Source organism: Camelus dromedarius, chromosome 11, assembly GCF_036321535.1.
Source record: "Camelus dromedarius isolate mCamDro1 chromosome 11, mCamDro1.pat, whole genome shotgun sequence".
In the NCBI taxonomy this organism is placed as follows: domain Eukaryota; kingdom Metazoa; phylum Chordata; class Mammalia; order Artiodactyla; family Camelidae; genus Camelus; species Camelus dromedarius.
Genome location: NC_087446.1, coordinates 39,432,818 through 39,450,593, shown reverse-complemented (window position 1 = coordinate 39,450,593; position 17,776 = coordinate 39,432,818). Strand labels below are relative to the sequence as shown.

General features: G+C 40.9%; 1 protein-coding gene across 6 annotated transcripts in view; it reads right to left on the bottom strand.

The window, feature by feature from the left end:
- The window catches only part of RFX4 (regulatory factor X4), a 150,107-nt gene that overhangs the window by 25,678 nt on the left and 106,653 nt on the right, over positions 1-17,776 (bottom strand). For all 6 annotated transcript variants that reach the window (XM_064491682.1, XM_010996458.3, XM_031462846.2 and 3 more), the window contains 3 exons: positions 13,583-13,727; positions 9,555-9,649; positions 9,017-9,134 (listed from right to left, as the gene is read on the bottom strand). In XM_064491682.1, coding sequence (XP_064347752.1) covers positions 9,017-9,134; positions 9,555-9,649; positions 13,583-13,727 — 358 coding nt within the window. The remainder of the gene's footprint in view (positions 1-9,016; positions 9,135-9,554; positions 9,650-13,582; positions 13,728-17,776) is intronic.

Here is a 17,776-nt window from a genome sequence, read left to right as displayed (position 1 = left end):
TATTGAAATCTTGCTCTGTGGCAGCCGCTGTGTTAACCACTATAGATTTATTACTGCATTTAATCCTCATCACAACCATTGGAGATGATAATCTCCTTTTGCAGAGGAGGAAACTGAGGTTCAGAGAGGTAAAGTAACTGCCCAGTGTCACACAGCTATTAAGTGGCAGACATGGGACTTGAACCCAAGACGGTCTGATTCTAAAGTTGTTCTTCCATCACACAATATAGGTCTCTAAAAGGGGAACAGTAAAATCTACATTACAGAAGTACCATAATGAGGAAAATTACACACTAGATGCTTAAAAAATAGTAACTAAGATCCCTTTTGCTACTAATGTTCTAAGAGCCTATGATGTGACTGCTTTGTTCATAGAACCAAAGAAGTCAAAAGATAGCATCAAATACATAAAAGGAAAGGATCTCCAAAACGAAGAAATATTTCCTGAGATGTGGCTCTAAGTCAATAAGGATAGAAAGAGATAGGACAGAAGGAGATAGATCAAAAAGACATTGTGAAACAATGAATTAGAACAGAAAAACCTAGATAATAAAAAAATGGGCTTAGAAGTTTTAGTATGGATAGGCACCTTGGAAATCATCTATACAACACCCCTGCCTAACAGATAAGGAAACAAAGATCTAATGAGGTTAAGAAACCTGCCTAAGACCACACTGTTAGAAAACATCAGAGCCGAGCTTGGAGGCCAATACTTCAGGGAAAGTGTTGATTTGGGGCTTCAAGCTCTCTTCCTAATAGCTCTGGTCTGTTACCCAATTGGTCTGATAATTTTCAATCAGCTTTCAAACAAGGAGAGTTTGTAGAACTACTGCTGCTTGCTTACTATTGTGCTAAGTGCTCCGAGTACAAAGGAAACTTAAAGCTCAGTCACTGACTCCATAAAAGCTACAGTGTCCTTAGTAAGCAGAAATCAATCTTTAAGATTATTAGACAATAAAGAGTTCAGTGCCAGGTGTCATGGCCATGGAAGCAGTGCAAATAGAAGGGGGAAAAGGCAAAAAAGGAGATACAGAGAGACTGATGAGAGGGAGAGAAACACCACAGATAGACACACAGGAGATAGGCAATCATAGCTAACATTCCTGCTTTATTTCTCCCCTTAGCACTTAACACCATCTGCTATATTATGTAGTGAACTTACTTCTCTTTATCATGTGCTTCCCTACACTAGATGGTAAACTCCATAATTGCAGGGATTTTTATCTGTTTTTTTCCCCTTCTCTGCACCTGGTGTCTAGAACAGTGCCAGGCACACAGTAGATGTGCAACAGTTGTTAGATGAGTGAATCAAATGAGTGAGCACTGAATACTTACCATATGCACTGTGCTAAGCCCTGTTACTCTTCCAACAGCAACACTATGAAGAAGGTATTACTAATAATTTCAATTAACATATGGGGAAATGAAGGCTCAGAGGGTTTAAACCACTTGCCTAAAGTCACTGAGCTAGTGAGCATCAGAGCCTGCTATGGGAAAAGACATTAGCGTAGAGATGAAAGGAGATAGTTGTTGTTATATAGTAACATAGCTTATCATAGGCATCTTAGGGAATCAAAGCGTTTCTTTTTTCCAATGAAAAATTTCAAATGTGGGAAAAAAAGAATTTTTAAATGAATACCATTGTACAGAACACCCAGCTTTATAATATCTTAACATTTTACCATATTTGAATCATATTTTTTAACTGAAGATAAAAATGAAGCCCCTGTTGGGGGTGGAGGGTATAGCTCAAATGGTAGAGCGCGTGCTTAGCATGCGTGAGGTCCTAGGTTCAATCCCCAGTACTTCCTCCAAGAATAAGTAAATAAACCTAATTACCTCCCCCTACCAAAAAAAGAAGAAGAAAAAGAAGAAGAAGAAGAAGAAGAAGAAGAAGCCCCTATGTTCCCTTCCTTAACCCCACTTCTTTGCTTCCTGAGTTCAGGCCCTAAGGTAGTCACTGTCTTGAATCTGGTATTTATTGCTCACATGGATGGATTCCTATCCTCTTAATACATATATTTATGTATCCATAAAAACAGATGGCATTGTTTTTTTATTTTCAAACTTGACAGAAATGGTATCATACTTTACAAAGCATCCTACAAGCTGCTTTTGATACTTTGGGTTTTTTTTAGATCTATCCACACTGACACACGTAGCTCTCATTTAATGGCAACTGTGTGAGTGTACCACAATTTATTTGTCCATTCTCCTGTAGATGGAATTTAGGTTATTTACATTTTTCACTATTGGAAACTGGCTCTAATGAATTTTTTTTGTACCTGTTGCCTTGTGTCTAGGCCCAGACATGGAATCACCAGGTCCAAGAGCACCTGTGTCTTACAAGATAGTGCCAAATTGCTAAGCAAAATCTTTCACATCCTCTGTAAGAAATATAATATTTGCCATTTGAAGGGTGTGAAATGTTATCGTCTTTGTAAGTTGTAGTACCATAATTACTAAAAAGGTGCAACCTTTTTTCATATGATTATTGTCCATCTGAATTCCCTCCTCTGTGAACTGTCTATTCACATTCTTTGTCCATTTTTCTATTGGGATACTAGTCTTTTAAAAAAGTACTTGAAGGGATTTATCATACATTCTGGTTATAATCCTCTGTTAGTTATATGCATTGCAAAATATCTTCCCCCTTTCTGTGGCTTCTGTCTTTTAACTTTGTTCATCTTATGCTTATTATATAGAAATTCAAAATCCAAATGCAGTCAACCCTGGCAATATTTCCCTTATGATCTGTTCTTTTTTTGTGCCTTTTTAAAGAAATAATTTCCTATTCCAAGGTCATTAATATCACCAGTATCTTCTAAAAGGTTTAAGTTTTTTTTTTTCCATTTAGATGTCTCTTTTCAGAAATTATAGGCAAGGAATCTAGTTTTATTTATCCTAAAATGCTTGTCCCAGAACATTTACCCACTGATTTTTTTCATGCCATCTCTGTCACATAGATCATCTCTACAATCCTCGTTTTTGAGACAACAAAGCAAGAATCTGATGAAGCGAAGGTAAGTTTCATGTCAGTCTGTACTGGGCATCTCTGTTGTTTCATTACTTTTTGTCAAGCCCTGTTAGAAGACCATATCATCTGACTCCTCAATAAAACTATCAGGTAAGCAAGTCTCTACACCTTGTTCTCCCTTACCTTCAAGTTTTTGTTTTTGTTTGTTTTTTTTTTTTTTTTACTATTCTTGACTGTTTGCTTTTCTATATGAATTTTAACATCAGGTTTTCAAAATCAAAGGGAAAAAAGTTAAGAACTGGACTGGAATACCACTTGATTTATACATTTGAAGGGTGTATCTTCTTGATGTTGAGTTTTTCCAAACATGAAGAGGGTATATTTCAACACTATTAAAAAAAATTTCTTCTTGAAGGTCTTAAAAACAATTTTTGTTATAATTATTTTATGGGTAACTTTCTGTTGCTATTATGAATGAATATAGATACAGATAGACTGATATAGACAGACAGGTAGAAATTTAATTATATTTTCTAGTTAATGCTAAGAATGCCAATGATTTTTTAAAAACCGAATTCAGTAACCTGGCTGAATTCTTATTTGTTCCATTAGTTTATAGATTCTCTTCTCTTTGGCAGCCATCATGATATCAATAAAGACAATTTTGGGTTTTCCTTTCCAATCCTTATATTTCATTTCCTTTTCTTATTGCATTGGCCAGGACCTCCAGTACATATCTATCAGAAACAGCGTTAGAAGGCGTTCATGTCTTATTTGTGACTTGAATGGGAAAATTTCTAAGTTTCATGACTTAGTATAATGTTTTCTGCAGATTTTTGGATGCTCTTCAACATATTAAGTAAATTCCCTTCTATAGTTTGCCAAGAGTTTTAAAATATTACACTTGAAAGCTGAATTTTATCAAATAAGTTTCTTCCTCTATATCTAAAGAGATGATCATAAGATTTTTCTCTTTTAATTCATTAATGCAATATGTTAATTAGTAATTTTATGACATTGAACCATACTTTAATTCTTGGCATAGGCCTTATTAATCACAGTTTTAAAAAATTTGCTGCAGGATTTGATCTGCTAGTATTTTATTTAGAATTTTGTCATCTATATTTATGTGTGATTGGGTCATAATTTTCTTTTTCTCTACAGCTCTTCCAAGATTTTGAAACTGAGGTTATGTTAATTTCATAAAATTAACTGTATAGCTTTCCTTCTTTTTTTACTCTCTAAAATACTGATTTTCATGTTCATTTTCACAAACTAAGGATTTTATGTTTCTTAGAAGTTTAGTAAAAGTTGCAATTCATGCCTGATTTTTTTTGAGGGAAGAGATCTTTTCATTTACTGTGATTATTCTTTGATCTTATTTCCAATATCCTATTTTATATTTTGAGTTTACCATCCTTTTTCTATACTTCTTTTACCTTCTCAGCTCTTGCCATTTAAGTTTTTGCATTTTTCCTCAGTAAATTATGATTCTATTCTTTTAGTGACGATCTCTTCATTTGTTGACATATATCCTATATGTCTATTAAACCCAAACTATAAATTTTCAACAACTATTTGGTATTCCAATACAAAGATCTTAGCATCCTTTAACTATTCCTTGAAAATTCTCTTCCCACCACCCCACGTTGTATTGTTTCCTAGAATTTTTACCTTTTTGAAACACACAAAAATTAGGTTTTAAATTATAACCAAAAGTTAATTAAATGTGTTTACGTACTTTAAATTTTCTTTTGTCTTAAAACAAGGCCCCCAATTTCTTTGACATTCCTTCCCTGGAAAACTGGGGATCTATGCATCCCCTTCAATCTTGGGAGGCTTGTGACTTCTCTGATCATCAGGGTATGGGGGAAGTGACATGTTCATTTGTGAAACTGGGTCATAAAAGGCAATGTGGTTCCCCACTCGGCACACTCACACGGGGGGCCTGAGCCACCATGTGACAAGTTCAACTATTCAGAGGCCACTGTGCTGTGAGGAAAGCGAACCACATGGAGAGGCCACTTGAAGGCACCCTGATCAGCAGTTCTAGTCTTCAAGCCATCCCAGCCCCGGCACCAGACACATGAGGGAAGAAGCCTCAAGAAGATTCCAGCCTCCAGGTGTTGATTCATTACCAGCCTTTGAGTCTTCCCTTCCAAGGCCCCAGACATCACAGGATAGAGACAAGCCACCCTGTCCAAATTCCTGACCCACAGAATCCATACGTATAATATTGTTTTAAGCCACTAAACTTTGTGGTAATTTGTTAAACAGCAACAATAACTAGAATCTCATTGTTTCTTACACACAAGACTTTAGCTATGTGTTTATTTTTCCTCTTACTGAAATATTTTTTAAAGCGAAGCTCTATAAGTGCTATTATTTTCTTAGTTTTTGTGTAACTGAATACTTTTCTTTGCCCTCACTCTTGAATACTGGTTGATAGTTCTTTGTTCTCAACACTTAAGAGATATTATTCCATTGTCTTCTGGCATCTCTAATTACTCATGATAGTCTAATTATTATTCTTTTCTCTTATAGCTTAAATTTTTTTAATCCATCAATATGGTTTTAGAAAAACCATCAGTGAAGATCAAGCAAATTTTTCTAGCCTTTTTGTGCCATGCATCTGAGCAGAAGGTATTTGTCTTAATTATGGTAACTGAAAAAGCATGGGTTTTGTACTCAGGCAGATCCGATTTTGAAACAGAATTCTACCACTTGCCATATTGATCTTGGGCAAGAAAATTCTCCATCTCTGTAATTATCCGCCTTGCAGAGTTAATGTGAGAATTAAATGGGAGTACATACTTCCTAAATACTTGTTATAAAGAGTACCATCATCCTGCCTTTGCTTCATGTGCTACCATGGCTTCCTCATCCATTACACTGAGGGCAGTTAATAGTGGATCTCATAAGTTGCTGTGAAAATTAAGTGAGAAAGTGCCTAATATTAGGCCCAGTGTATACTAAGCCCTGAATAAACATTGCTTTGCTTTTATTTGTAGTATTCAACTGAAGAAAGTTAGACGAAGTGGTGGCAATGTGGCTCTAGCATGGGATACGTCCCTGGTGGAGCTCAGCTCAATTTTCTGTGTGTCCTCAGAAAGCCCCCTCTCCTCTCTGGGTCTCTGCCTCCTCTCCTGAATACAGGGAAAGCTATTCCTGCCTCCTCCTGGTGCTTGGCAGGGGCCTGAGTGACATTTCAAATCTCAAGATTCTCTAATTCAGCAGGTTCTGGGTGCAACAGCCAGACCAGGACATCTGAACATTGAGAAGCTGTCTGGAAGGCCCTGCCATGGCCACTTGGTCTGGGAGCTGCTCCCTGACAGAACTGCTCCCACACAGCCTCCCCGGCCCTGCCCAAGTGGGTGAGCTTTGATGCTAGGCCAGAAAACAAGGTGAAAACTTGGGAACTGATATGTAGTCTTGCCCCCTTAGCTGTCAAGTCCAGGGCTGCTTTTCCGACTGTTTGGTGCTGAAGTACTTTCTGGAACTATTGTTGCCTCCTGGATGTTCCTCACAGTGAAACAGGGGCATCTGGTGAGCACCCGAGTGAAGGGGTAAAGGCGCCTGCACTGACTTGGGATACAGGTATCAGAGTAATCAACAGAAAATGTGTTGTTGTTTTAAATAGAACCTCTAATTTCCTCAACCCCTATTAGGATGAAAAGTTCATTGCCTGCTAGCCTACCTTTGCTGACTAATTTTGCTAGAAAGTGCTGCTTGCAGCACAGAAAGAAAGTCTGGCTACTTTAGTTCACAGCATAGGCTCTTTCAGTGAAAAGGAATTAGGGAGAAAAGAGTGAAAAGGAATTAAGGAGAAGAAAGGAGTCAACTACCTTTGAAACCGGCTGCTCTGGGAAGAGGTGATAGAGTCCCCCCGCTGGATCATTGTGATATTCCACACGATCACTGTGACGGTCAGCCTGCTACGCGGACACACAGACCCTCTACCATTCACAGCGACAAGAATCGTGTGGGGGTTATAAGATATATAGAGCTGGCCCCTGTGGTTGGGAGGAGGGGCCAGGGAACAGAGGGCTCTTTTTCCTAATTAGCTGTTTTTATACAGGGAACACATGACCCAAACACAACCACCAACTGTGTCTTTGACATATACAGGCAGAAAGGGGGAGCTGGGCTTTTGTCTGCCACAAATTCTTTCAACTTGCCTGTCATCCCAAGCTGCAAAACTCAACAATGAGTCGGATGAGCAGGACCACTTTAGATAGTTTGCTAAATGGACTTGGAGACAGGTATTATTTCCATCTGTTCAGAGTTGGAAAATTCCGTAAAAGTGAAATTGGGTTAATATCTTTTTCTTTCCCTTTCTAAAAGAATCTTTGTGACCATTTTTGCCATTTTCCTGAGTTTCCAGTGTATCCTAAAATAGTGTGTGGTTCAAAGAGAAACAAATACATTTTAAGGAACAATATTTTTTTCAGTAATAAATCCAACCCATTCACTGAACCCTAATTGTTCTACTGTCCAAACTTCTTTTTATCACACTGTTAACTTAGTAAATACAAATGAATTTCAAATATCAAGTGCAAGGGCACTTGATAACATACACAGTTTAAGAATCTGCAAACTGAAGAATAAGATACAAAGCAAGGAAAAGATGCTTGTTTTGTGGATGTGGGTATGTTTATTTGTGTGATATCACTGATTCTTTGATTCTGAAGCAATGAAAAAAATCTCAAATATTTTCCAACCATCTGCTTAACTGAAAGCAGTTATACATGAATGATTTTCCCAGAGCCAGAGGTAACATGTGCTAACACTAACTATGCTGAACTGGAAGTCATCAAAATGCCATGCCTGATGGCACTGCCCAGGTAGCAGGCACCAGAGCATTTCTATACAGCTCAAAGAGAATTTCCATCTGTAGCCATGGTGCGGGCAGGTTCAGAGGACTTCCCAATGCTGAGATTAAAGAAATCCACAACAAAACGCTTCTCCAATTGGGTAAACACAGTCTTTCATGGACAGAGCTGTTTAGAAAAAATAGTGCCCTCTTTGTTTCACCACATACTCACTTCGTTGTATAACACAACTGGAAAATAGTGACAAGACCATAAAAAGCTAGATGGAAAAGTGTCAAATTAAACCCAGAGCAAAACCCAGAGCTGATTGGCTTAATTGGAGATAATGAGAAACAAAACCACATCTCTACTTGCAAAGTAAAACAGAGAACTGAAGCAATTACCCAGAAAGTTTACCAACAGCCTTTTGCTGAAATGCCTAGAAAATTGAAGCCAAAGTGTTTTGAGATTTTAAATGTCTGGATAATGCCTTAAAGTCCCACCACACTTTGCTAATGATGACCCGGACTCAATGCACACACCATTCTTTCCACTGAAAAACAGCATTCACCCCAAGTCAGTGAGTAGGTTCTTGCCCACAGAGAATATTACAAGCACCTCTGGGCAGAGATTTCCGTCCAGTTACACTGGAAAACAGGAGACAAGGACTTGGGGTAGGGATGTCTCCTGGAGGTGATGAAAACCCAAAGGGTCAGTAAAACAAAAGGGAAAATGAATGCAAAAGTCCTTTTTCTAGGGATCAGACTGGGACATGTTTTCAAAGAAAACTTTAGACAGTCTACCCACTGCTGGCGTGTCAATCAAGCCATTCGCAAATGTTTGAACTCAGAGGCTTCTCCATGTGCCCAGTCTTGGCAAATCCACACTATGAAATTTGGCAAAGTAGTACTGTGGAAGCAGCCATCACTGGGGACTTCCAGAAAAAGGGGAGCACAGTCACTGCTATTTACTCCTCCTTAAACTTAAATAATATGATTTGTGTGCAGACCTATCATTTTCAGTTTGGTATACTTCTGCTTTGGCATGCAATGCCATCTTTCTCCCTGAAAATCCTATCAAAGTCACATCCCCCAGAACAGATAACATTTCCAGGTAACATCCTTGTGGCCTCAGAGACAGCAAGACCATGGCTGACTCCTGAGAGGTGGATTTGATACATGGAGCCAGAGAAAGTGTTTGGATGTGGGGAGGGCTGGGGTGGCCTTACCAAAGCTGGGGGCACTGTGCAAGGTCATGTCCCGGATCACCCTCGTGCCAAAACAGGACCACATCAAGAGGAACTGCTGGGCCACCTTCTTCAGAGACCCTTGTTTCTTGGCAGCCACCTACAAGAGAGTGAACGGCTTTAAGAGTGGTTCACTTGACCTGTGTTTATTACTGTCTCTTATAAAAACAACATGAAGGCTTATGGGTCTCAAAGTTCAATGTTATAGAGCAATGGTTTCTGACTTGTTTTTAGCAAAAATCCACTTTAAAAAATGAAATCTTATGTCAAGACCCAACGTGCACAATAGATAAAAGTGATTCTGACCTGACTGGCCCAGGGAAGGGAGACTTTGCCTTGCCTCCTGTGACCCCACTCCAACCCTGAGGGGGGCCCAGGCCTCTCCTGGAAACCCTAGCGCTCCAAGGCTGCCGAGGGACTCTCAGACTGCTCACTGTGGGACTCTGTATTACCCAAGTGTCATCGAGGCAAGTGCTGGGCTGCTGTACCCGGGCTGCACCTTCTGCTCCAGCTTACCAACCTTCACAACACACCGGTCCACCATGGTGTCCAGCCACTCGATGTAGGACTCTATGGGAGACTGCTCCTCCAGGAGGTGGTCAAACTCCTGATATACTGTCAGACAAAGGAGAACCCACACACTGTGCAGTTGTGTTTAAACAGAGATACATCTTAAAAGAACACAGGGATACAACTGAATAAAATAAATCTCTAAAGTCTTAGCAGGGCATTCAAGGATTTAGAAAACACACAACTTACCTTTAAACCCTGGCCATCCCATGTCACTTGCCATTTCCCCAACAAACCCTTCTTTTCTCAGGCAGGTCCCTCTGTTTGGACTGTCTAGTCTGTCATGATCCAGCTGAAATGATCCTTCCACAAAATCCTGTTTGCCCTCCCATGCCACTCGTCAGCAGAACCGATCACTCGTCCTCTGTACTTCCACAGCACTTTATGACTGTATTCTACTTTCGCTGAATCACTAATAGCACTGTCTTGAAGTTAGGGGGGTATGTGTGTGTGTGGGGGTATGTCTGCTCCCTGTTAACTATTTTGTCTGATACCTTTGTTAGTTGGTACATTACCTGTGGTGGAGCTCGCTTGTGGGAGTGGATACAGGCACTGCTGCTCTCTCACTCTCTGCCCTGTGGTAGGGTAAGGAGCCTAACCAGCATCTCAGTGCTTGACATGTAGTAGATGCTTAGTAAATACTGGTGGAGTAAAGGAAACAATCTCTTGTCCTCAGTTTCCGCATAGTAAAAGGAGGGTAATCTTAACACTTTACACCCTGTCTTCAGGTGCAAGTCAAATAACTGAATCTGGAAGGACTTGAAATCAGCGAAGCACTGTAGAAAACAGAAACATCACCGTGGTGATCGCTAATTCAAAGTATCTCTTTTTATTATATTTTTTTGTGCTTTTGTACGTGGAGCTCAATAAAATCAAACCACAATTCAAGATTTACACATTCCAGTAGTTTTCATTTACCTGAACATATTTTACTTGACTGATAACTCCTGCAAGAGGTCAGCTTCCAGGACCTGAAGTCATACATTTTAGAGTGAGAAAGGGCTTTAGAGGCCCATTTAATTGATCTGTCACATTTTATAGATGAAGAAGCTATGTCTTAGAGGTTAAACAACCCACTCAAAGTCCAAGGGTGAGTTAGTGACAGAGTAGGAACTAGAACCCAAGTCACTGACTTTATCTTTGGTGTTCCTTCATTCTTTACAACATTGTATGTGTATCTGAGCTATTGTGCTTCAATCAATGATGCTAATGATCCTGGTGGCAATGAAAGTGCTAACTGCTAACATTTACTGAGTGCTTGCCACCTGCCAGGCACTCTTCTAAAATGTTTTACATGTACATACTTGTTTAACCTTAGACAACCCCTAGGATGTGCATGTCATGAGTCCAGGACCTAGAATAGTTCTGGTACATAGTAATTGCTCAAATGTTTGTTGAATGAATGGATGAGCAGCCTACAGAGGTAGGTACTATAATGACCTCCCATTTGACAATTGAGAAAATTGAGGCACTCAGAGATGAGTGACTTTCCAAAGATTTCACAGCTGGTGAATGGCAGAGGCATGTTTCAAACCTGACTCAAGTGCTTGCCTCCTAACCTCTTCTCTACACTAGTCCTACACTATGTACCAGGCACATGGCACACCTTATCTGATTTAATCCCTTTGCATTTTACCCATTTTACAGATTTGGAAGCCAAGGTCACAGAGCACCAGAGCCAGGGTTTCAATCAAGGTCTGTCGGGCATCCCAACCACAGTACCACTTAATGCTCATTCTAATCAGCATGCTGAAGTCCCAAAGTGCATTTTTTAACTTAAGGTAAATCAAGCAACCCTAGTCAGCATTTATATCACAGATGTGATGGTAACCGCTCCCCATACCTCCAAAGCAAGAATTTGCAGATTTGTCAATTGGTTGTAAGGTAAGGAGAGTGCAGCATAGCATATAGTTTTCCCCTGGTCCTATTCAAACTGAACTTCAGCCCAGCCTACTGTGTTTAGGGGCTCACATCCCAGCTGTCAGGGAGGAGCAGGGATGACACCTGTGTGCCAGGCCATCTGCTTTAAGGCTTGATGCCCTTCCTCAACCCTCATCCCAGCACTGCATCACACAGCATGTCCTCTTTGGTAAAATGCAACCATTTGTAAATTATGTGTTCAGTTTCTGATTTGCCATTAGCCGTAAGCAGTGTCCGTCTTATTCACTGCTCCATGCTCAGTGTCTAACACAGTGCTAGACCCAGGACAGGCACTCAGTAAGTACCAGCTGGGTTGAACTGAACCTCATCACTCCCTCCCTCTAGAAGAATAAAATCACAGACTTAAAGGGCAATACACTGCTCCCAGTCCAAGAGAGCATGAAGAGAAAGCCCCCAAAGGTTCTTTTTTGGAGAGGCAGCGGTGATCTCTGTGCTGCTCCAGCAAAGGCTCAAAGCCTGGTCCCCAAAACAAGCAATGGTGACTGTATTTTTCCCTATGAGTCTAGGTCACATTGTCTTCCACCATGAAAGGTGCTGACGGGAGAAGAGAGGTAAATCTAATGCTGATAGGAGTGGTTAGGAAGTTGGATCACTCTGGGTTTCCACCCATCTGTTTAGTCCTGCACAAACACTGCCTCACCCTATGTGAGGCCTGGGGGACACTGCCATCAGGGGTATAGCTAGCACTGTTAGGGTGCGTATAGCCATGCTTTCCATTGCCTTCTTGAAGGAAAAACAGAACAGAGAGCATGATTGTAAGAACTTGGAAAAATCCTAGAATCTCTAAAGCTTGTTCACATCTCACTATTTTTGTCTCCTCTGGTCATGCACTAGTGCAGGGCAGTGACACCGAAACTAGACCTAGGTTCCAGGTCCAGCTCTCCTACCTTGGGAAAGGTTAACCAGCTCTCTGAGGCTTTTCTCATCTGAAATATGAGGGTGATAAGTGAATCTTCCCCACAGGGTTGATGTAGAGATGTAGCTCTGGGGTCATCAGGAAAGAAGCCTCAGGGAAGGTCCACATGGTCCAACGTTTCAGTTGCTCCATTTGCTTTTAATAAGAGGTCTCTAATAGGAACATCTTAGGGAACTTAATTTGCTTATAAAGGTGACATAAGGGACTGAGGGCTCTGAGAGGAGTAGGCCCCTTTTCTCGGGGAGACAGCAACTCTGCAGCTTCCTGAATGCCACTATTAGGGTTGTGGGCCTCACCCATTCAGAAGGTGAGAGCGCAGCAGCCGCCAGAGCTCCCACCTCTAGACAATCTCAGGACCGACCCTTCCCAGAGCTGATGGTCGGAGTGTAGACTCACCCTCCGTCCCTGCACTCCCTTTCCCCCAGAGACATAAGAAAAGAAGGCTGAACAAAGTAAGAAAGTAGCCAAGAGACTCTGGTCTAGGGGATTCCCCAGGCAGAGGCTGTGATGGGCTGTTGAGGAAGAGCAGAGCTGTGCTGAGGATGGTGGTGTTTTCTGGCCCTCTTATGACCTCTGCGGCTAAGAACAGCAACCCAAACACATCAGGATGATACTTGGAGCAGTATTTCCAGTCTCTGTTCACAGGGGCATGAACATGTGTTTGCAGAAGTAAATCAACATCCCCCTACTCAATCATCTACTGTGATTGAGAGATTCACCTGCCAACAGGTGGGCTGACTCCCATGACCCTCCACTGAAAAGCATGCAGCATGTCCGCTTGCCTCCAGGCTGTCATACACTGAGAGAGGCAGCAAGCTTCTGTCCTTACTTGTTGATGCCACCTAGGGAACTGTGCTTGGCATCGAGAGTCACGAGTGGGGCCTTTTGCCTGACACTGTGTGCTGCCAAATACCCCAGAACCCATTTTCCCCAGCAATGCTGACTCATGTCCTCGTAAATGAACTAGTCCCTCCATCTGGGCCGACACATTTAACATGAACAACAGAGGCATGGGGTCCCAGGGAGAAGGACAGGGTGGGAATGCCACTTAATTATTCACCAGGATACTCCTTTCTTTTTAAAACAAATAGAAAGACACACTGCCTGGTAGAGCATCTTACACTGGATAATGAGTTTCCGGTGCTCATCACGAGAGTCCTCCATGGTGTAAAGGGTTTGCTTGGTGATGCTGTTGAGGTCCACATTCCTCCAGTCTTCCAGCATTTGGAATGTGATGTCTGCACTGTGGATCACTGTGCGAGATGCCTATAATCCAATCCAATCAACTCATTAGTTCGTGGGTTGTTAGGTTAAAACCCTCCCTGTATTTTCTTTTAGTCCTTTTCAATGAATCTGCCTATGGTATCTTGCAAACTACTTTGTAATTCAAGAAAACTCAATTTCAGGAAATCAGTAGATAAGTCTGTAACTCAGAAGATTTGTATACTGCCTTCTCTGAGGCTCTCTCTCACATCTCTCTTTATAAGAAACTACTCCATGAAGGCCTGGTCAAGACCAAACCTGCTGTTCCCAGCCCCTTTGGTATTGACCCCATGGAACAATGGGATGAAGCCCAGAGAGCTGTCAGCCTCCTGGTGTGAGTGTGTAGGGTAAGAGCTCTGTGCTTAATAACCTGTGTGTCTCTAGTGCCTGAGAAGCAACAGACTTAGATCTAGGAATGGTCCCGCTACCCTTGGGCCTATGATAGATTTAACCCTAGAAATTTTACAATGTATATTTTTCATATTAAATGCATTCTGAAGTGGTTTATGGTCTAGCTTCCTGGTTTTGCTTTTTTATTTTTTATGTAACTATAATGATTAAAACAAATATGAATATTTGAGATGGAAGAAAAGGGAAATTCTTCCTTATGACTCAGTGGTTTGTTAATGTCTACGTGAGTGTGTATGTGTGTGTGTGTGTTTAACCGATGGCTTCTTGAGCAAACCCTCATTAGCAGAACTTAAATATGCAAGCTGGAACAATACTCGGAACAATACTTAGAATCAAGTTGGAACAATACTGATAAAAGCAAAGAAAAACATTTCCAGAATCATTTCCTTTACTTGCATGTTTTCAAAAATGTCTTTGGTAAAATGAAACAAGATCTCAAAGACACATGGACATTATTAGGCTCCTAATGCTTGTGAATTTCCAATCAAAGGTAAATACTGACAACCCCTTTCACATCTAGACTGTCCAAACACAGGTAAAATATTACTTAAATCACTGCAGAACTCTCTGCATGTCACAGAGGCCCAGAATATACAAATATATGAAAAATGAGTTGGGTCAGTCTCTAATGATAAAGAAAAGAACTGAATGTAAAGGTCTAAGATTCTGGATTCAAATATACTTAGTTCAAATTCTGGCCTTGCTGCTGACCGTTGATTGACTTGGGCGGGCAAGCAGATTAACCTGTCTCTTGATCTATAAAATGGAGACGTAATAGTACTTATCTCTTAAGGAGGGCCACTGTTGAGGATTCCTTGTGCTAATTTTGAAAGGTACATAGTTCAGGAAGCAAGAGCTCAATAAACAAAGCCACTGTCATGCAGGTTGATTCTCTCAGCTGTGACTGCACTGACACCTCAGGGCCTTTGCACAGGGTGCTCCTGCTACAGGAATATTCTTCCCTCACCCTGCCCCAGCCACCCTGCCATCATGTGTGCTCCAACTTAAACACAGCACCTATGGAGAGGCCTTCTCTAATCATCTTATCTAAATAGGACCTAAATGCCCCATTATCCTCTATTCTCATTCTCTTCCCTTCATAACATTTATCACTTTTTTTTTTTTCCTGTGGAGGACAAGTACCACTAAGCATAAGGGTCTGACACACAGTTGGAACTCAAAAGATGTTGTGGAATGAATGCCTCAGATATGAATGCCAAGTCGCTTGCTTAGTATATCCAAAAGGGCCTGAATATCCGGCCCTTGGGTTTAAGCATCTGGAGGTGAGTTTTGGGCTGGATGTTGTATAGTCTGACTTGCCTTGTGTGTGTTTAGGAAAGCTTGCTGGGATATTAGCTAAGATGTTTCATGGTGTTTCATTCCCAGCACTAATCCCCGTCCTTTGGCTAATCCAAGAATATGTCTCATAATTGTCCAGTAAAGATGAAAAATTAGTAACTGCTGATTAAATTACGCACTGTCTGTGTGGGAAGTGGAGTGTGCGTGTGCAAGTGGTTCTACAGCCGCCTTCTGTGTACATGTAGGTAAAAGCCTGTGATGCTCATACATGTACATTAAAGGATCAAAGACCCTCTTAAAGTGTGTCTATCCTATCTGTATCCTAAATCCATGTCTAGTTCCCTAATATGACCCAAGACCAGCTCTTCCAAGCTAGGGAAAAGAACCATAATAGATGCACTCTCAGAAATATGTCAGTGTTTCTTTATTTTGCTAATATTCATTTTCTTTCCTGAATCCCATTAATCTGTGAGGCGCTTCCCAATCCCAGAACAATGCCCAGGTGTGGCCTCTGTAACAGCATGAATGTGGAAGAGTTTCCCTCTGGTTTCCAAGTAACCCTCTGTGCCATTTATGCCAGGGGCAGGGCTGGAATAGGGAGGTTTGTGTCGGTGTAGTTGTACACTTTTTGGTTCCCGGCCTGGAGGCTTCCTTCAGGCCACTCTAACTAGAGACCTCTCCCTCCTCCTCTGACCTTGAATAACTAGCATCAACCCAGAACCAACAGTATAAGGGAGAGGTTACAAACCCAAACACAGACAGAAGGCAGGCAGGTGACATATGTGAGTGAGGTGGGCCAAGGGTAAGTGAAAGCAGGGGTGATAAGGTGGACCCTGCCTGCTGGAGAGCAGCTCATCCCAGCCAGCTGAGGACTGCCCTGGGGAAATGGAGCTGTGGGGTTGCCAGCTTTCAGCGTTTTTCTACAGAAAATTTGGGTGTTTAGTTGTCATCTCCTAGTTTTAACTGTATTAAGTAAAAAAAAAAAATTTGCAACATATGCCAATCAAACAAAAATAATCTCACACATCTGAGGGCCAAATCTGACCTGCAGCCACCAGTTTGTCCCCTTTGTTTTAAGGTCCTTACTATTTTAATGAATGTTAATGGGCTGCCTTTAAAATAGCACCCAAAGTAATAAAATGCCTAGGAATAAATCTAACCAAGGAGGTGAAAGAATTATTCACAGAAAACTATAAACCATTGATGAAGGAAATTAAAGAAGACTTTAAAAAATGGAAAGATATCCCATGCTCTTGGATTGGAAGAATCAATATTGTTAAAATGGTCACACTGCCCAAGGCAATCTTCAGATTTCATGCAATCCCTATCCAATTACCCAGGACATATTTCACAGAACTAGAACAAATCATAATAAAATTTATATGGAACCATTAAAGACCTAGAATTGCCAAAGCATTACTGAACAGAAAGAAAGAGGTTGGAGGAGTAACTCTCCCAGACTTCAGGCAATAGTATAGAGCCACAGTCATCAAGACAGCATGGTATTGGTACAAAAACAGACATATAGACCAATGGAACAGAATAGAGAGTCCAGAAATGAACCCACAAACTTTTGGTCAACTAATCTTCGACAAAGGAGGCAAGAATATACAATGGAATAAAGACAGTCTCTTCAGCAAATGGTGTTGGGAAAACTGGACAGCAGCATGTAAATCAATGAAGCTACAACACTCCCTTACACCACACACAAAAATAAACTCAAAATGGACCAAAGACTTAAACATAAGACAAGATACAATAAACCTCCTATAAGAAAACATAGGCAAAACATTATCTGACATACATCTCAAAAATGTTCTCCGAGAACAGTCTATTCAAGCAATAGAAATAAAAGCAAGAATAAACAAATGGGACCTAATTAAACTTACAAGCTTCTGCACAGCAAAGGAAACCATAAGTAAAACAAAAAGACAACCTGCGGAATGGGAGAAAATCTTTGCAAATGAAACTGACAAAGGCTTGATCTCCAGAATATAAAAACAGCTCATACGACTTAATAAGAAACAACCAAACAACCCAATCCAAAAATGGGCAAAAGACCTAAACAAGCAATTCTCCAAGGAAGACATACAAATGATCAATAGGCACATGAAAAAATGCTCAATATCACTAATTATCAGAGAAATGCAAATCAAAACTACAATGAGGTATCACCTCACACCAGTCAGAATGGCCATCATTCAAAAATCCACAAATGACAAATGCTGGAGAGGCTGTGGAGAAAAGGAAACCCTCCTACACTGCTGGTGGGCATGTAGTTTGGTGCAGCCACTGTGGAAAACAGTATGGAGATTCCTCAAAAGACTAGGAATAGACTTACC